At 33.6% G+C, this 21,703-nt stretch overlaps 1 protein-coding gene across 1 annotated transcript in view; it reads right to left on the bottom strand.

Annotated features, from left to right (window-relative positions):
* The window catches only part of ptprt (protein tyrosine phosphatase receptor type T), a 335,410-nt gene that overhangs the window by 65,596 nt on the left and 248,111 nt on the right, over window positions 1-21,703 (bottom strand). The window contains 2 exon segments of the mRNA XM_073852511.1: window positions 1,767-1,915; window positions 7,964-8,000. Coding sequence (XP_073708612.1) covers window positions 1,767-1,915; window positions 7,964-8,000 — 186 coding nt within the window.

Here is a 21,703-nt window from a genome sequence, read left to right on the forward strand (position 1 = left end):
GACCTGTGGACTTTGACTTTTGAGACTGGAGGAAAAGAGCAAGAAGTTCTCTAAAGAGAACTTGAGAGAAAATGTCTTGACTGAACATGAAACTATTGCTGCATCTTTCAACATATCTTCTGATGCTGATTCGTGTTTATTTGAGATATAATTAGTAGTAATGAGAAGAAGATGATTGGTTCCTGCGCCACTTGAACTAATGCGCCTAGAGTGATCTGTCAGTGCACATTAAAGAGTGTCAACACATCTTTATTATCTGAATTTCATGATTAAATTGACAGAATTGGAAAGCTGATTCCTTCAAAAATAAAAGTAACAAAGCTTATTGCGATTGCTGGATGGGAGGCATGCGTATACCATTGTTGTTTTGTATTCCCGCTCAACACTTGCAGAAATTCTAGTGCATTGCTAATTGATTCCCAACCTGGAATAAGTAGGTTGAAAAAAACTCTTAAGTATCTGTTATTCATCCATGTATTCATTTGTTCATTCATTCAATCAATCATTTATTTACATGTTCAGTATTTCACTTATTTATTCATGCATTTGCTTATTCTTTAAAAATGTGTTCATTTATTAATCATTTGAACATTTGTTTGTTTGTTCATTTTTTAATATTTCTTTGTTCGTTCAAGCATTTAGTTGATTCATTAGTTCATTTGTGCATTCATGCATTCTTCATGTGTGATATTTGTAGGGCTCTAGGAAATCCATTTTTTTAGACTCTGTTTTAATAGCTAAATAATAATAAAAAAAAAAAAAAATATATATATATATATATATATATTAAAATGCATGTCTAAATAATTGAAATCATGAAACTTAACATCAAAAATTGAACAAAAACTGCACTTTTACAGCCCTATACTTTTTTGTTTACCAATTCAGTTTTATTTTCACTAAATTGTGTTTTTCACTAATTTTCTGAATTCCATTTTAATGGTTTTATTAAAACGACTCTTCCAGGTTATGTTCAAAGAATCAGCTCAAAAATAGGAAAAAAATAAAACAGTAGATGATATGATATGATATTCTGTTATTTCAGTTTTAATTTTCGCGATTCATATTTTGAATGGCTAAATTACGAAATGTCAATCAAAAAGCATGTCTAATTAATTTTAATCATGAAGATTACACAATTTAAAAACAATTTACTAACAATTTTATTAAAATGAACATTTTAAGGCTCTATAAATTATTCAAAAATTCAATTAGATTTTTTACCAAATTATGCCTTTACCATTACTTTTATGGATTCATTAAATTTTGATAATCTCATCTTATCTCTGATTCTTCTTATATATATATATTATTTTTTTAATGATTATTATTATTATTATTTTTTAGAAATATGGTGTTGGGTGTTTATATTTTTCTGGTAAATATTCCTTAATTTTATTATTATTATTTTTTTATAATAACTGTATTATTAATGTGCTTCTGCTTTTATGACTGGATTCCACGATTCTTTCTTTGTTTTGCACATCATGGAAATCATATGGCCCTATATTTGTTAATGTATAAATTCCTTTTTTCTTTAATTTGCTCATTTGTAAATCAATGCATTGATTAATTCTTTAATTTGCTTATTGTGTCTTGATTTATTCTTTCATTTGTTCATTATTCATTTCTGTCTTCATTTTTTCATTGGTTAATGCCAGCACCCTTTTCTAACTAATTTTGTTTCGGAGCACAGATACATAAAAAAAGGGATCATACGAAAAACAGGGCAGCACAATAATGTCACAGCACAATATTTGCTGAACTCACAGAATCCGTTGAGGTCCTGGTTGCTGGTGGAGAACGGATCGTCCTTGTGCAACGTGCTGACTTTTCCTGTGCTTTTATCTGCCGTGCCTACGGGTCCCATCTCTCTCTGCGTGCTGCTGCTGGCAGTCTCCTTCTGTTTTTTTAGCTAGTTTCCTTCAAATCCATCCACAACAAGACAAGTTTATACACATAATAAAAAAAAAAGACACGTCAGTGTAGCTGCAATGCTTTTGGCTAGTGCAAACTGTTTAACTGTTGTCTAAACATGTTAAATGTGTGAAAGTAATTACCAGTTATCAACAGTTACAGCTAGACTTGCCAGTTTTAAATTAGACTATATAAGTAACAGTATAAGAGTGTAATTGTATAATAGTACCAGCACTAAACCAAAGCACTGCCACAGCACTGCTGTAAAACTGAAACACAAAGACATACACTGGGCACATAGAAGACAAAAAGTGAGAAAGGCATTTGCCTTGAAATAGCATTTTCTGTAATGCAATCTAAAATATATATTCTGCAGTGATATATGCCAGTAAGTGAGAAAGAGAGAGAACAAAAATCACAAACCTACTCAAATCAAGAAAGGAAACTCAAAACCTTGCCATGCAGAACAAAGCCAATTGAACACTACAAGACTATTGATCAGGAAAAGCTTGTACATAAACACATTTACTTGCAAACAAATACATTAAAGTACTAAACATTAATAATATATGAATATATCGCAATGCTTTCTCTTAAAGGGTCAGTACAGAACTGTTGCACATGTGGATGATAGCTGCGATGTTTCATTAACTACAGATTGTATTGCACTGACCTAGCAGTTATTACTTTGACACATTGAGCTGTGCTGTTCAAATGTGGCTTGCAACATTTCCTGATCTCATCCTACCTCTTCACCTGACTTATTATTCTTAAAAATGGCCTACAAAAATAATCAAATAAATATAATCTATGGCGGTCTTTAGAAAAGCAGCACACTTCACTTCTGCTGGTCTTTGATTTCTTGATTCGTCTGGCCATTCATAAGCTGAGGTCTCCCCACGCTTTAGCGCACAGAACTTCAAGGAAGATATTACTGTCAGCAATGGATTGGAGTCATCCAATAAAAACGACTCTGATTCTCCAGGTCCCACAGAACACCATTTGACCTCAATATGTGCTCCCTTCTCTTATGGGGCCGAGCTGATAATAACTCTTTGTTTTGTTATTTTCTCTGCTGGGAATTTGAAAAAAATCAAATAAAGTTTCAGCTTCCACAAAAACCAGGCCAACCTTTAAAATTGGGGCCGTTTTACCTAGGTTGGAAAATGAATTCAGTAACATTGGATCAAAAGAGGACGAAAAGTGTTCAGAAGCAGGTCTTAACACCAAGAAGCAATAAGAGAGGGTCAAGACTTTCCAATTAAGCAGAAAAGTATCAATGTGATGGCTATAAAATGCTAAGATTTCACACAAACTCTATACCAAAATCTAGTATGCTCCCTACCTAGACAGCATACACCAGGGATGGAAATTAGCACCCGCCACCAGCCAAATGCTGGTGATTTTGTGTTGTGGCGGGTAAACTCGCTTCACCCACCGGCCACCGTGGCGGGTAAATAAACATAACATACTTCAACCGGACAGCGTGAGGCGGTAATGCACCTTAACGTTGGTTGCAAACTGCCGTTAAAATACACAAAGAAGAAGAAGACGACGGCGGACACTTTTAGCGGAGGCACACCTTCAAAAAAATGTGGCGATACATCACAGGCATTAAGAGGTCTGTTAAAATATCTTTACAATCTACTTTTGAAGAAATATACTGTATTTCGCGCTACAGCGCACATTCTGTCAGATGCAATTCATGGCGCGTCTTTCTCAATATACTGTACAACGCGGCATTCATTCACATCAGATGATAACTCGGCGGCAGAGTTCCACTCACACAGGGGCGTAATTTCCACTGGGGACATGCTTTTCAAAATCCCGTTGGTGTCCACCCAAATGGTTTTGTTCAGTAATCTCTTGTATTTTAGAATGCACGCTCAGTGCAGCACTTCATTAAAAGTGAAAGCTGTGATATAGTTAGGGCACCATAAACAGTATTTATAGCACCAACTTTTGTTAATGGCTTTTTGTAAAAGAGAAAAAGAGAGGGGAAACAATGAGGAGATGAGCTGTAAAATCTGGCTTGATTTTGCTCTTCATTCATGCATAAAATTCACCAAATGTTCATTAATAAGGGTATCACACTTGGATGAGCTAAAACTAGAATAGAGAAAATAATACAAAGACAAATGCACACGTGACATCAGAACATGCAAAGACAAGGCAGCTGGTCAGGAAGTGCCCGTCAAAGCAGTATTAGTAAGCATGCAGATGATCTCAAAATAACCTTTACACTAACCACTATTATTTAGTTGCTTGCATGCAAGGTTAACTGGTAGGGCATGGCTTTAGCAAGGACAAGGTCTTGGGTTTGATTCCCAGGGAACACAGTGTTAAAACCTCATTGATGTCTTTGAATGCACTTTAGTCACTTCGGTCTGCCAAATGTGTAAATGCATGCACACACAAATTTCTGGAGTAGACATGCTGACGAATCTGGAATAAGCATTAAAAGCACCATATATTATGACTGTTATATCATCCTAAAATCATAGTACATTGAAAACAATATGCTAAAACTGGACAATTTGATATTATATATATATATATATATATATATATATATATATATATATATATATATATATATATATATATATGGTATTATATATGTGCTAAAGACTGTGTATGTGACCCTGGACCACAAAACCAGTCATAGCACGGGTATATTTGTAGCAATAGCCAACAATACATTGTATAGGTCAAAATTATCAAATTTTCTTTCATGCCAAAAATCATTAGGTTATGAAGTAAAGATAATGTTCCAGACAATATTTTGTACCATATTTTGTATTTTCTACCATAAATATATCAAAATATTTTTTGATATGCATCTCAAACTTCATTTGGACAACTTCAAAGGCGATTTGCTCAGTTTTTTTTTTTTTTTGCACCCTCAGATTTTCAAATAGTTGGATCTCAGGCAAAAATTGTCATATTCTACTAACAAATCAAACATCATTGAAAAACTTTGATTTATTACATCAATCAAAAGACCCTTATGACTGGTTTTGTGGTCCAGGGTAACATATCATATACAGTATGTGTTAACGCAAGCCTAATGTCTTACTACTAGGGATGCTCATTTCGGTTAATTTTCCTGACCGACAACCGCTGCTCGTTATCCGAACATTAACCGTTAACTGATAAAATTAGAATAATAAATTAGTTTAAAATAAAAATAGAATGCACGAGTATCTGTGATGATACATTAAAAATACAAGCAAATGTTTTATTTTAACGTGCAAACAGCAGCATACAGACTCAGAGCAACAACAAAAACTGCATTGACATATACTTAAATTATCACGCATCAGCAGCGGTTCTGAGAACAGAGAAAATCTGAATGAAAAAAAAAAAGAATAATATAAATAGGCCTACACTAAATATGTATAAATTAAATAACTACCTAATTAAGATGACAAAACTAAAACACACTGAATCATTTTATGCGCTTTGAAGAACTGTACCGGTCTTATTCTTCTCATCAGACATAAAAAAATATATAGCAGGCCAGCCAATACCTCAGTGTGCCTAGTTTTTAACATGTCCACATGCTGTACGGATAGGCAGGACCGCTGCCTGTTAACTCTTAGATCCGCGAAAAAAACACCATCACAAAAACCCTTTCAATTTGCGGTTCGGGACTTCCATCCACTGTCATATGCGTGTGGAGAAGCGCGTGTTTTACAGCGTTCAGCAATAGCCAATCACAGACATGTATGTTTAGTAGATTATCACTGTGGCCAATCAGAGGAGGCTATGTTACAATCCATTCACCAACCAAAGTGCCGGTTTCAGTTTTGCTGATTTCTACACTTTCGCAAACTCTCTTATTAAAACAAACAAAGTGTTGACATTATGTCCAGTGATTGTAACGGGAGCGCCTATTGCGCACTTTCTATCTAGACTATAATTCATTCAGAATTTGAATACATTCACTCACGGATTCACTCTCTAATAACCCAATAATGCCACTTGTCATTGAGTTGCATATACTACATCAGTTTACTAAGTAAAGGTGAAGCGAAATATGTCTGTACAGCCACACTGCACGTGTCGACACGCGCGTGAGTAAACAGATAACTTACAAATAGCATTATTTCTTTCACCATGCAGCAAACGTAAAAAAAAAGAATAGAAAAAAACCCTTTTAAACCGTTTAACTGATAGTAATAATCGGTTAAAATTCTTACTGTCGGTTAACGGTTAAACGGTCAATATGAGCATCCCTACTTACTACATATTCAAAAGTCTGTAACTAGCAGAAAAATTGGGCAAACACATTGCAATTATTAAATATTAATTTAACTAAAGAATTTAATTTAATTTAATTTAATTTGATATTTTAAATATAACTGATATGTGACCCTAGACCACAAAACTAGTCATAAGGTTTTTTTTTTATTGAGCTTTATACATCATCTGAATAAATAAGCTTTCCATCGATTTATGGCTTGATATGACACAACTAAAACAATCTGAGGATTATTTGAAAATCTGAGGGTGCAAAAAAATAAATTATTGAGAAAATCACCTTTAGAGCTGTCTAAATGAATTTCTTAGCAATGCATATTAGTAATCAAAAATTAAGTTTTGATACATTTTCGGTAGAAAATGTACAAAAACTCTTCATGGAACATAATCTTTGTATAATTTTGACCCATACAATGTATTGTTGGCTATTGCTACAAATATACCTGTGCTACTTATGACTGGTTCTGTGGTCCAGGGTCACATAATAGTTGTTTTTTCCCTTTTCTTTCAAAGGTTCAATCATAGAGCTTTTATTTTGGTGAAACAATGCAGAGAAACTTCTCTTGCATCTCTTTGTTAACAACGCTCTTTATTATAAGTTTCGTTTAGTCATTTAAAGTTTACTGTGGACTACTCCGAGAAGCTGAAAACACTGTTATCATGAACTGCTCATGTAAAACAATCACTACACAGCATATCAGTTTTTCAGTCACATTTGGTGCTTGTTGAGTGTTAATTGTAGGCCTTGAGTATAAGATTACAAATTGGTTCCAAAATCAAAGTCAAATTTCTTTCCTAACATTAAACTCAGTTTGTGACTGAGCAAGGACAAAAGTAAAGATATGCCCTGATTGCATTAGTAAATCTGAACATGCATTCTGAAAACGTCCATAACATAACCCCGCTGAATATAAGAACGACTCTCAGGGTTCGGGGAATATATTGGCGTCACGGTTAGCTTTAGCCTGTAGCTGTCTGTCTATGCCCTCTCAGATGATATCCTTTTGAAAAAGCTCCTCCTGGCTGTGTTCCTACTTTCATCTATATTTCAGGAGCGGGGAGAGAGCAGTGAGAAAGCACATAGTAGTCCGACTGTGAATCTGAGCTTTTAAATCCTTTAACGCGTGAGGTAAACATCCTGGAGCTAGGCTCTGTTGCACACAGCGCAAATGAAACAATCCCGCGCAGTAAAATGCTGAGGCAGGCAAAACAGTCGAGGTAATAGTGAATAGTTTAAGCGTAACGGAAAAGTAATAAAAAGTAGAGGTGGAGTCCGGATACCATAGGGATTTGAGCTGAACTAGCAATAGTCATAATAATAAGATAACAGTGGAGCCACATTAATTTACGTGCACATGAGGGCAATTTAAAATGTGGGCCAGCTAATGTTTCAATACAATCTGAAGTAACTGCAGGTGTATAGAGCATAAGCTGGTTTGTGGTCGAAATCCACTGTGCTTGCTAGAAAATTGAACTACTGTGATGTTAAAACATTGAAGCAAAATGTGACGAAGTAAAACCGACAGTCAACAGTTTACTCCAAATTAAACTTTTCTTCATTTTGGAAAGCTTTGTTCTCCATGGCAAAGTTCGAAGACTTTTGTTACCAAGATTAATTGTCACTTTAACTTAAATTCATTCTCTCACTTTTTTCTTCTAACGAACCAAGGAGGTTTTTAAATTATTCTCAGAAATTGGTAAAAGTACTTAGTAGAAAAGGTTAATAGGAAAGCATAAATTAGGGGAAAAAAGGATTGGTTAGATGTTCTGTATTTAATGCTACTTACAGGTAATAAGAGTAGGAATACGCATTTCTTCTGGAGCAGCAAAAACAACACAAAAAAAGTAAAAAAATAAAAAATTAAACATTTAATATAATAAAATAAAAATAAATGAAAATTTGAACACAAAATAAAATAAAATGTAAACAATATAAAAAAAATAATATAATAAAAAATATATAAAAATACCACAAAATAAAATTCAAAAATAAAACAAAAATTAAATAATAAAAATTAAATAAAAAGGAATGAAAAAGGACAAACACATTGATTAGTGATCAGTATTGTAAATAAAATGATGTTTAATGATAAAAATAGTAAAACTTGCCACTGTTACATGCTGACCACATAATGTTTTATTTAGAACAGAAAATGCAACGCAGCTACATAGCTAAGCTATGGACTTTTGCTACCTGAGGCTGTAATTTTAGGTTTGTAAACGGTCTTTGCATAACTGTTAGTATGAACTATAATGAAATGTATGAAACTGCACATCTGGCTCTCCTTCAAGTGAAAAAAAAAACTGTGTGAAAGAAAATAAAAAGCAGCAAAAGTCTATATACCTGTACTGCTGGGAGTGTGTGTTTGGACAGCTAAAGAGATGGACAGGAATGGTGGGTGTTTCACAGACATATTGTAGCTCTGTTCTCTGGTATGAGCTTAACAGAGACAGAAAGAGAAAGGAGGAGGACAAGAGACACCAAAAGCAGTTGGCGAGCACATCACGCATTTGCTACTCCAAAATGAAGCCTTGTCATCAGCGTGTCTCAGTGTTGACGTCTCTGCGGACCGGTTCCTTGCGGGTAAAGACGAGAGGAGGTGACATACGGCAAGCTAGGACAGCGGTAGCAGCCTGATACCATAATAAAGACCAGATGGTGTCTGTTAATGGCGATTCGATTAACTGTAATATCGGTGATGACATGCAAGTGAAGTTGTCAATTAGTGACTTCACGGCCGTCTGCTTCCTGACTGCGCTCACTGGTTTTTATCGCTCTTCTGAAACACATCTTCCACAAGGTGTGCTCTTTGTTTTTTACAACTTTCAAGTGAGCTTCAAATTTGCAACTGTGCCAACCTTTACACTGAAACAGTAAAGTAATAATAGAAATATTATATATATAGTTTACATACATTAAATTAGTTTACCAAATGTAACTTTTTATTTAGTACTGACTTGAATAAGATATTTAACATAAAAGACATATACATATAGTCCACAAGAGAAAATAATAGTTTATAATATATGATAATAGTGTTTAGTGATAGTTGTTCATGAGCCCCTTGTTTGTCCTAAACAGATGATGCTTCAGAAGTAAACATGATGCATTAAGCCAGGGGGTGAAAACTTTTTGAATTTGAAGATCAGGGTCAATTTGACTTATTTTGTCTTCTGGGAAACATGTAAGTATCTTCTGTAGCTTCTGAAGGGCAGTACTAAATGAAAAAATATGATATTTAAGCAAAATTTAAAAAAAAAGTATACATCTTCATTCTGTTCAAATGTTTTCACCCTGGCTCTTAATGCATTGTGTTTCCTTCTGAAGCATCTGAGAGTGTTTGAACCTTCTGTAATAGTTGCATATGAGTCCCTCAGTTGTCCTCGGTGTGAAAAGATGGATCACAAAATCATACAGTCATTGTTGGAAAGGGTTCAAATACACAAGAATTTGTGGGAATTTGTGGGACCTGAAGGATTTTTCTGAAGAACAGCAGGCAGTATAACTGTTCAGGACAAACAATGGACTCATGAACAACTATCACTAAACAAAAAAAAACTGCTGTGGATTATTCAGGTAACAACCCGGCATTAAGAATAATGTGTATGTAAACTTTTGAACAGGTCATTTTTTTTAACATTTAATTTTTTAAGTGTACTATATGTAAACATCTTTTAAGTGAAATATCTTATTCAAGTCAGTACTAAATAAAAAAAAACATGCATTTTGTATGATCCCTCATATTTTGGTAAATAATTACATTTCGCAAATTCTGCAAGATGTATGAAAGCTTTTAAAAATTCAACTGTATATATATAGTTTTTATTAATTTATTTGATATTAATCCATTTATAGCTTTTTATTAATTTTTCTTTTTTAAATAAAAAATCCATTAAATATCCTTCAAAATTTGACCAAACCTTTACAATGATAAAAACCTTGCCAAAGTAATTATGTTTCAACCTGAATTAATCGAATTCATGCTAACAATATACAAGTATATCAATCAAAATTGGTAATAAATGGTGAAATGAAACTGCTAAAGAAATCATACACTAGGCTGGGTTATTTTCACGCTACAAATACTCTTTACAATACTTTACAATAACAAAAAGCCGAATAACCGTGCATCAGCCTGTCAGAGTTACTCTTTGGCACACAGAGCTGCATTAATTCACGCAAACACTAAATTCTGGCCTGTACGCTTTGTGTATCATAAAAGCAAGCTATAGCACCCGAACTGCTCGCTTTATCGCTAAAGCAGCACCAAAGTAAATATATTTAATGACCCTGCGACTTCTCTGTAGGCAATAAAAACACAGTTTGGATATGGGCCGTTATGGAAAATGTGTTTTGCGACGGGCTGACGGTGCTAAAACAGATGCAAACGGTGGATGCGTTCGGCGGCATGCATATGCAGCGGGGGCATCCATCTTTGGCCATTTCATCTCAATGGCCCTTTAAAATGGCCTGCTGACATTGTTCTGATGATATTAATAAAAGAGAGCGAAGTGAAGAGCACCACGGCGGGCGAAGGTGGCCATAAATATTAATAGAGTAGAACTGCGAGGAGCTCGCAGCATAAGTGGCCTCTTTATTATTTTTTTTGGGCTCTCCCGTGATTTATCATCATTCCTGAAACAAGACGCATTTCTGGTGTGAGGAGAAACTGTGATGCTCGCAGTGATGTTACATGTCTGTACACGGGAGAGAGGGTGGGTGGAGGAAGACGGGGAAAGATAAAGGGTTCGGAACTTGACAAAAGGTTGATTTGTTTAACAAAGTGCCAAAGACTTCATACAACTTTATTCCAGCTAATGAGTGTAAATGAGATAGCATGGTTTATTAGATCATAAAATTGTTCATTCATCCATTCAGGCTTGAAAGCATATGCACAATCGGCTGACAAGCATGTAGAAGTCTGCACACACCTCTCACACATACACATACACACCTAATAGTATAAATGCTAAGACTGCAACTAATTATGAATAACCTCAAATGTAGCTGAAAACTATGGTACTGGTACATTAAAGTAAAGATATCAGATTGCATTACCATGGTACTTTGCTATATACTACAGTACTGAATGACTATCATGCTCACACACTACCATGGTACATATCCACAAATATGATTTTACTTTGGCAAATGTCAATTAATAAATATTAAAATAAATAAAATAATAAAAAATGCTGCAATATCTACCTAAATACAGAAAAAGGTACTTCAAATAATACCATGAAACCTCATAACTTGTATTATATAGATAACTTGTATTACATATTATGCTATCACACAGTGATTAAATAAATAAATAAATAAAAAAATACAAAAATGCTGCAAAATGTAACTATCTCTTGTTAAGATTTATGTTGGCACTAAAAGGTACTTATAAATGACAAATAATACCATGATATCTCATAACTTGTATTTATAAATTAAATCAAATCAAATCAAATTAAATTAAATTAAATTAAATTAAATTAAATTAAAAATGCTGCAATATAAACCTAAATACAGTAAACATTTGTTGGCACTCCAAGATACTTCAAATAACACCATGATACCTCATAACTTGTATTATATACAGTTTTATGCTTTATTACATTGTGTTTATTACATTGTGATAAAAATAGTTAGGGTACTTCAAATAATACCATGGCACCTCATAATTAGTTTTATATAGAAATACTATGACACGTTCATATGCACCAAATTATTAAATCTCTTTCTGTCTCTCTCCCTCTCCATATATATACTGTTTTATGCCATCACATTGCCCTCCTATAGCAACCATCTATTATTTATGTCAAATTGCTTTATGTCTAGGTCTGCCATTGATCGAAACCACATAGATGTGCAGGAGCTTCACTCCCGTGTGTTGAGTGCAGGGCCACACTGCAGTTCCTGTGTGTGTGTGTGTGTGTGTGTGTGTGTGTGTGAGAGATTGTGTTTAATGGTCTGGGACTGAGTAGTGTCCGAACGAACTCTGTCCAAGATCGACTCCCTCATCGCTCCATCGTAATGCTGACCGAGGGAGAAATAGACCAACACTTTGTGTAATGGCTCTGCTGCCTATGCATATGATTACACACTGAATCATCACATTGAACTATTTTCAGCCGGGCCGATCATATGCCACTATATTTCACATAATATACCTGCATCTCATGGGATCTCTTAGCATAGAAGCAGTGATGTGGAATCAGATAATGCCACTTATGCACTTCTGGCAAAAGTTAAAAAGCAAAACGAATCCAAAACCAGGACATCTGATTTAAAAGGTCATGAAAAGTCAAATCTACCTCCATCGTTTAGTTTTCTACGCAAATGCAAACTCTTTTTAACAAGGTATCCACTTATGTGGAACAACAGCAGATAATTTCAGCGTGAATTGTTTTATGAAGCTGTCATGAAGAGTCTGCCAAGACGATGTTACTGAAAAATTAGGCAGAGCCAATTATATTACACTCAACAGTAAGCACAGATACCTAATATTAAAGAATGGTTGCAATTAATTCTTAATTCATATATTAAAAATATATAACCGATTAGAAATAATAAAAATGAAATTATAAGGGTGTGAAAAAGAACTGTTTTGCACATATTTCAATGTAAGAATAATTTTTTATAAAAATGAAAAACAGGGGCTACGTGATAAACTGACAAAATAAAATGAAATAAAATAAAACAAAAAATAAATAAAATAAAAATCTAATGAAAAATCTAATCTAATAAAATAAAAAATAAAAATAATACAATTAAAAAATCAAATAAACAAGAATTTCCAACAAGTCAGAGCTTCCAAATCAGTGCCTTGAAATAAAATAAAATAAAATAAATAATAAGATAATAATAAATATAAAAATAATAAGCTAATGGAATACTGCTATGTATACATGTATACAATTCTGATATGAAAACGTACCATAAACCATAAATCGTTTACTTGTTACTTTCGCCCTCTGTAATCCAAGCCAAACGACCTTTAGCACTGACATTATAATGTGTTCTCACTAATGTTGCAGTTGTGTGGATTTTGTAAGATTACTGAAAAGACCTGGCAACCTCTGTGCTTTAAGCTAAATCCTCTATACAGTTGGTTGTGTAGGTGTCTTGGCGTAGGAGTAATCACCCTTTGCCTTCATGAACATAACATATTAGCTTAACGGCGTAGTGCCGCGCACGAGGCAGGGTTGTGACAGTATTAAAGAGGAATAATTACCAGCTAGCCTGGATTGCAGTATAAAGTGTCATCGGAAGCCACTCTCTGAGCGAATGAAGTGGCCTTTTCACTGTAATTGCTGCACCATGGGACATATGCTAATGCTATTTATGAGAAGGTGATCTAACAGGCAATGGGATTCGCTGCAGAAATTAAACTTATTTTAATATGGTAATGTAGTGACATTTGAACCGCCTTTAAAATTTCCCGGCACAAATCACTGCAGATTTCTCTAACATTTAACAACGACAATGCACAACAACAAGCAATTAAAAATAAGAGTGATAATGCAGGAAAAAAGCACAATGAACACAGGCCACACTGATAGCGAGCAAAAGCGTAATACTTTCACAATTAACACCAACAACCACTATTGCTCTGTTCCAAAACCCAGTAAACTGCCTACAGAGACAGCATTTTAAGGCATCATGGAAGCTCAAGAGGTGCTTCCCTGTAAGATTCCTAGCTTTTAACTAATCCTTGATGTATCCGTCACTTTATTCTTTAAAATTTAAAGATCAAAAGTTTACATACTCCTTGCAGAATCTGTAAAATGTTAATCATTTAAGCAACATAAGAGGGATCATACAAAATGCATGGTATTTTTTATTTAGTACTGACCTGAATAAGATATTTCACATTTATTAAAACTCTAAGGCCCGGTTTCACAGACAGGGCTTAGACTAAGCCAGGATTAGGCCATAGTTCAATTAGGATATTTAAGTAACTTTTATAAACATGCTTAGAAAAAAACATTACTGGTGTGCATCTTGAGACAAAACAAAGGCACTGATATATTTTAAGATCAATCAGTGCAATTTTGTTTCAGTTGAAACAGCTCAGACTTACATTTTAGTCTAGGACTAGGCTCAAGCCTTGTCTGTGAAACCGGGGGTAAAAGTTTGTTCAGAAGTTTACATAAGCTTGATTCTTAATACTCTGTTCTTACCTGAATGATCCACAGCTGTTTTTTTGTTTAGTGATAGTTGTTCATGAGTCCCTTGTTTGTCCTTTGTCTTTGGTTTTTCAGTATTTTTGTGTATTTGAAACCCTTTCCAACAATGACTGTATGATTTTAAGATCCATTTTTTCAGACGGAGGACAACTGAGGGACTCATATGCAACTATTACAGAAGGTTCACACACTCACTGATGCAAAACGTGGCAATAAGAGCCAGGGGTGAAAACTTTTGAACAGAATGAAGATGTGTAAATTTTTCTAATTTTGCCTAAATAGCATATTTTTTTTTCATTTCATACTGCCCTTCAGAAGCGACATAAGATAATTACAGGTTTCCCAGAAGACAAAATAAGGTAAATTCACCCTGATCTTTAAATTAAAAAAGTTTTTAATGCATTGTGTTTCCTTCTGGAGCATCAGTGAGCGTTTGAACCTTCTGTAATAGTTGCACATGAGTCCCTCAGTTGTCCTCAGTGTGAAAAGATGGATCTCAAAATCATACAGTCATTGTTGAAAAGGGTTTAAATACACAGAAATGTTGAAAAAACAAAAAATTTGTGGGACCTGAAGGATTCTTCTGAAGAACAGCGGGCAGTTTAACTGTTCAGGACAAACAAGGGACTCATAAACAACTATCACTAAACAAAAAACACAGCTGTGGATCATTCAGGTAACAACACAGTATTAAGAATCAAGTGTATGTAAACTTTTGAACAGGGTCATTTTTATAAATTCAACTATTATTTTCTCTTGTCGACTACATGTAAACTATCTTATTCAGGTCAGTACTAAATAAAAATAACATGCATTTTGTATGATCCTTCTAATTTTGGTAAAACATTTTGCAGATTCTGCAAGGTGTATATAAACTTTTGACCTCAACTGTATATTTTATTTATTTATATGCTAATAATAATTGAGATTTTTCTTGCATTGTTAATTTTATTGCCATTTGGATTTATTTTTTGAACATCATGATAAATTCAACACAATCTCAATCTTGACAATGCAAGGAAGATCTCAATTATTTAGTATAATTTAGAATTTCATAGTAAATTTTTCTAAAATAATTTGCTCAATGTACATTCTGTGAACTATAAGTTTATATATGAGTTTTATTTATTTATTCATTTTTTATTATATATTTATATAGTTTTCTAATTCAGTCTGTTGTTTTAGATGGCAGCGAGGCAGCTAACTAGGTTTAGGAACAGAGCTTTGTTGAACCATTAATACAAACAAATCAAGATGATAGTTTCCGTGCACGTGCCAAAATGTAAATTACAAAAACCAACTAAAAAAACTATTTCAAAATAAATAAAGCGTATAACATGACACAGATGGGATCAAATAAAAGTAAATGGTGTGCGAATGGGCTCAGGATGCGTACTGTGGCTAGAATTAAACATACAATACCCCACACTTAGAGTTCTCCAGGTGTGGATTTCTCTAGCGGACGTAGCCCAGAGGAGGAGAAATAAAAGACAGGGTATGAGTCTAGAGGTTAAGTAACACACTCGCACACACACTAACATCACCTTTTCATACTTCACAGCATATAATACAGCATCTGAGGGTTTCCTGTGTGGTAGGCCAAACTGTGAGTGTATGTACTGCGCTGCATGCAACTCATTGAGCTTTGACTCGAGCTGAAATGGAGAAGCTTGAGTGAGCGGGTGAGTGCTGAGATGGAAATGTTACACTGTCCCATGCCTCACATAGAAATGTTTCAGCACATATTACATCAGACCACATTTTGAGCTGTGTCATGTACCTTAAAATACACTATAGCCAGTATACATCTGACATTACCATGTAAGGATAGTTTTGAACTGTCGAGAACATGTCTGGGGCGCATTTCACCCTAAAATCATAAGAATGAAGTTCATTCAAAAGCATTACATTTTTAAAATGACAATTAAGCACATGTTCCACTGAACATTCCCTTTACTGAAGCATTTCATTACAGTAATGTGAAGTAAAATGTAAATATATATAATTGTAAAAGAAGTATACATCATGATACATCATGATAGAAGTGTGCTAGTGTACGCTTAAAATTGCATTGTAGTATTTAAAAATGTGACTCTGGACCACAAAACCAGTCATAAGGGTCAATTTTGGCTGAGATAAAACTATTTGAAAATCTGGAATTTGAGTGTGCAAAAATGATTTTGGGCATAAAAGAAAAATCAATAATTTTGACCCATACAATGTATTTTTGGCTATTGCTACAAATATACCCATGCTACTTAAGACTGGTTTTGTGGTCCAGGGTTACAAATGTATTAAAATAGAATGATAATCACAATTGAGAATAATGAGAATTATCTAGACATGTTACGAATTTAAGAATTTGAGGGGAAATGTTTTTAATTGTCATTAAATAATGCCACAATAGCAAAATATATCCCCCAAATAGGCTTTTATTTATTAAAATACTTGAAATGTGACCTAGACATGTTCTTGACAGCTTTTCTAAGACAAAACCTACAAATTCGAATGGAAAAATATGGCCTGTTGTACATAACAATAGCATACAGAAATGTGAAACAGCACATTAGACTTTATGTTCCTTTTAGGTCGAATACCGTATGTTTAGGGATCCAAACTGAACAGCACCAGAATCAAATCTCCTGTGACTCATTGCAAGACGAAGGCCACAATTCCACTTTTAAGAGATATGCGAGCCATCCATTATTAATTACAATCTATCCTAGGCTTGGGCAAAGATGCCTGAGGGGACATTTTATTACCAAGAAGTAAAACATCAATTTGCCATTAGACTCAGCCTGTCCACTCCATTCATCCTTGTATTATTAGTTTAAAAATGAAGTCCATCACTCCTGCTTTAAAAAAAACATGCTTTACACAAGCTCTGAGAGATAAAAAAGCATAGCTTGTGAGTTGCAAGCATTTTTGATGCCACAGAAATAATTCATGGTGACTGAAAGACATGTAAAATGCTGCAATTCACCAGACATCATCGCCTGACTTAAGTGCTGGTGTCAGTGGCTAAAATATGAATGATCAAAAGAAGTTGAGGGATGAGCAATTTTGTCTTTTCTCGTGTGCATAGAATGTGTTTGTGTGTAACTAGAGTGCAGACATCTACAATCATCGCAAATTGAATTCCTGAGTCCTCTGATGCTTCAAATGTACAATTCTAGTGCCCTAGAGTCTGTTCAAAACAACTTATTGAGCTGCTTCCCTAAACAGCTGAATATTTACTCAAAACTGACCACAATATACTTGAAAACAGAAAATATGCACTAGTTGTATGTATTGACATGCTGACCTTTCACATAGAAAATTGGACATGGATAACATTGTGTTAGTCACAAAATAAACAAATATCCATCATTAGGATTGCATGCGATTCAAGATTGAGTTGAGCAAAATTTTAATTAAGGTGGAAAATACAATAAAAATGATTTATTATTATTTTATTTATTATATTTAAAAATCTGAATTTTTGAAACATGCTGACAAAACCTTGTTAGAAAGTTTAAATTTTTTTTAGGTTTACAAGGTTTATAAGCCTTGCAATAGATAAACAATAGAGAACAACAGATAAAATGATAGAAAAACAAAACAATGGCCAATTCAATTTAAATTCACATTTACGAACTGAACATTTAAATCTGAATTTTGCACAAAACTGCATGATATATGTGACCCTGGACCACAAAACCATAAAGGTCTATTTTTTGAACATTGAAAGCTGAATAAATAAGCTTTCCACTGATGTATGGTTTGTTAGGACAGGACAACATTTGGCCAAGATACAACTTTTTGAAAATCTGGAATCCGAAAGTGCAAAATAATCTAAATATTGAGTAAATCGCCTTTAAAGTTGTCCAAATGAAGTTCTTAGCAATGCACATCACTAATCAAAAATTACATTGGGATATATTTATGGCAGAACATTTACAAAATATCTTCATGGAACATGATCTTTACTTAATATCCTAATGATTTGATGATGGCATAAAAGAAATATCGATCATTTTGACCCATACAATGTATTTTTGGATATTGTTACAAATATACTTGTGCTATTGACACTTTTAAAATAAAGGTGCTTCACGATGCCATAGAAGAACCTTTTTTGTCTCAATGGTTCCATTAAGAACCTTTAACATCTGAAGAACCTTTCTGTTTCACAAAAGGTTCTTTGTGGCGAAAGAAGGTTCTTCAGATTATAAAAGGGTAAGAAAGAGATGATTCTTTGAAAAACCTTTGACTGAATGGCTCTTTGTGGAACCAAAAATGGTTCGTCTATGGCATCGCTGTGAAGAACCTTTTAAAGCATCTTTATTTTTGGTTTTGTGGTCCAGGGTCAAATATTAGTCTTTACTAGTAAAGAAAGTATTTAATCCAATATGTGCATGCAGAATGTATTTTGGTGTTTCTTAGAGCTTGGAGTTGCTAACTCAGCAACAACCTGACTGTCTTAAAAGGTGGCCGCCTATATAGATAGCAGACAGCGAAGCAGCTCACTAGGCTTGGAAACACAATGCTACAGTACGGAGGTGTCTAAATGCATGCATTATAGCTGTAAAGTTTTCAAACCAACCACAGTCTGAGTTATTTGTGTGAATCTAGACTTGAGGAACTCTTGTATTTGCATATAACTTCCGCCGCTCTGACTCCCACACATCAGAAAAATGACAAAAAAAACGCGCAAGCTATTATTGCAATATTCATGCCTCAAGTTTCTGCCTTATGAATAGCAGAAGTGCCCTTCCTCCACCGAGCGTGGAAGATGAACACCTACTAAGGCCATTCATGGCTAACCTTTTGATTCCCGCTCTTTTAATAGCGAGATCTATCATTAAGTTTCAATTCACACTGCTCCAGACAGTGACGCATTAACAATGGTGCTGTCAAGCTCTCCTTTACAATTCATGGTAATTAGAGCTTATTGATTTAGCTGGTGGTTTTAACCACTATTGTATTTCTGACTGGGACTTGTATGGGCAGTGCGCTGTGCACTCTAAGGTCCCGGTTATCACCGTGCCCTTGCGAACAATCAAACGGGTTAAAAAAACAAATGAAAGCTAGCTTCAGGTTAATATGCATAAAGACGTGGTCAACTTAATCAGCTATTTGAGGAAAGCAGCAGGAGTGCCAACCATAACTATGCCATGAAGAACAGGAATAGCGGGTCACAATGGGTTTTGAGGCCGATCTATAGGTTATTCACTATTGTTTCACAATGTGCAAATCATTAAATGATTTTAAAGGAATTTCCATCAGTTCTTAAAGAAGTAATCCATGTTTTTTAAATGTTAAAATACTCCTCCTGTCAAAGTTTAATATGCAGAGATTGGATAAAAATAAATTAAAAAAAAACACCAGGGGAAGAATTTATTGAAAATGATTGCGTCCCATAATGGTGTATTTAATTTTAGCACTTAAATGAATTATGCAAATCAGACCATCTCTCATCTCATAGACTGGTTCTGAGTGCTTGGTTTTGGTGGATGCAGCAGACTGTCCCATTTTGACATACTTTACTACTTAAATTGGCTCTTTGAAATGCAGAAAGTGTGCTTAACTACAATGTGCATATGGATATGTGCCTAGTTTTAATACTCTTCTCCATCATTTGATGAATTACTGCTGTCATAACCACTAGAAAATCTACATAAACATTTTACAATAATATTCTGTTTACCTCCAGGTTTTCTGCGGTCAATAAAAGCACAATGTTAATTGTATCAGGCAAACAGTTTCAATGTTTGTGAAGCATACAGCATACAGCATAAAGCAGTTGGCAAGAAAAAAACCCCAACAACAACTAACTTGTGACTTGCTTACATTCTCAAAGTAGTATACTATATGAATGTAGCATACTATCACCATATGACCAATGCCCCATACTATGCCAAAATATTATAAATAATTCCATTTTATAATGTAAAAAGAGTTGCATATTAACATGCATAAACCTACACTACCAGTCAAAGGTTTTTGAACAATGAGATTTTAAATGCTTTTTAAAGTCTCTTCTGCTCACTAAGCCTGCATTTATTTCATCTGAGTACAGCAAAACAATAAAATTTAAAATGCTGATTTGCTATTCAAAAAACATTAAATTATATTATTATTATTATTATTATTAGCAATATTTAAAACAGTTGAGTACATTTATTTAATTAATCTTTGATGAATAGAAAGATCAGTATTTATCTGAAATAAAATTATTTTGTAAAGAAATTATAGAAATTATAGAAATTATTACTTTTATTTAGCAAGGATGCTTTAAATTGATCAAAAGTGATGATAAAATTACAATGTTACAATAGATTTATATTTCAGATAAATACTGTTCTTCTGAACTATTATTCATCAGAGAAACCTGAAGAAAAAATTCTGCTCAGCAGTTTACAACATAATAATAATAATAATAATAATAATAATAATAATAATAATAATTGTTTTTTGAGCAGCAAATTAGAATATTAAAACAATTTCTGAAGGATTTTGTGACTGGAGTAATAATACTAAAAATTTTGCTTTGAACTTACTGATATTAATTACATTTTAAAATATATTCAAACAGAAAACATTTATTTTAAACAGTAAAAATATTTAAGAATGTTACTGTTTTTGCTGTACTTTGAATCAAATAAATGCAGCAGAAGAGACTTCTTAAAAAAACATTAAAAATCTTCCTGTTCAAAAACTTTTGACTGGTAGTGTATTTCACACATCATTTGATTAAACGTCTGTCAAATTAAAAAAACAGAAACAGTTAATTAATAAATACCTGTAAGGCTAATATATTATAAATTATTCAATTGAATAATGCAAAACGAGACATGCATATAACATGCATAAACCTATTTCAAACACTTTTTGCTGCAAATTCTCGTTTAAAAAAAGAATTTATTATAAAATATCTATAAGGCTAATATAACGCCAGTAAAAAATAATAATAAATAATTCAATTAATTTAATAATGAAAAATGAGACATGCATAAACTTATTTCACAAAATATTGATGAAAAATCACTATTGATTAGTAAATACCTATAATGCCATTATAAAGCCAAAATATATTATAACTAATTCTATAATGCAATTTGTATTTAAATTCTGACCTTAAATGAGCTTATTTCACACATTTACTGAAAATTTACTAAACATGTTTAAAAACAGAAACAGCTTATTATTATCTATCTATATATTTAGACAAGACTTCATATATATTTTATAATAGATACAAGTGCACTATCACTTACACAAGTGCAGAAATTATGGCTGATATATCGTTCTTCCACTGATAGGATCTTTCCAACGCCATTCCCATCTACTCTAG

This window comes from Garra rufa, chromosome 12, assembly GCF_049309525.1.
Source record: "Garra rufa chromosome 12, GarRuf1.0, whole genome shotgun sequence".
In the NCBI taxonomy this organism is placed as follows: domain Eukaryota; kingdom Metazoa; phylum Chordata; class Actinopteri; order Cypriniformes; family Cyprinidae; genus Garra; species Garra rufa.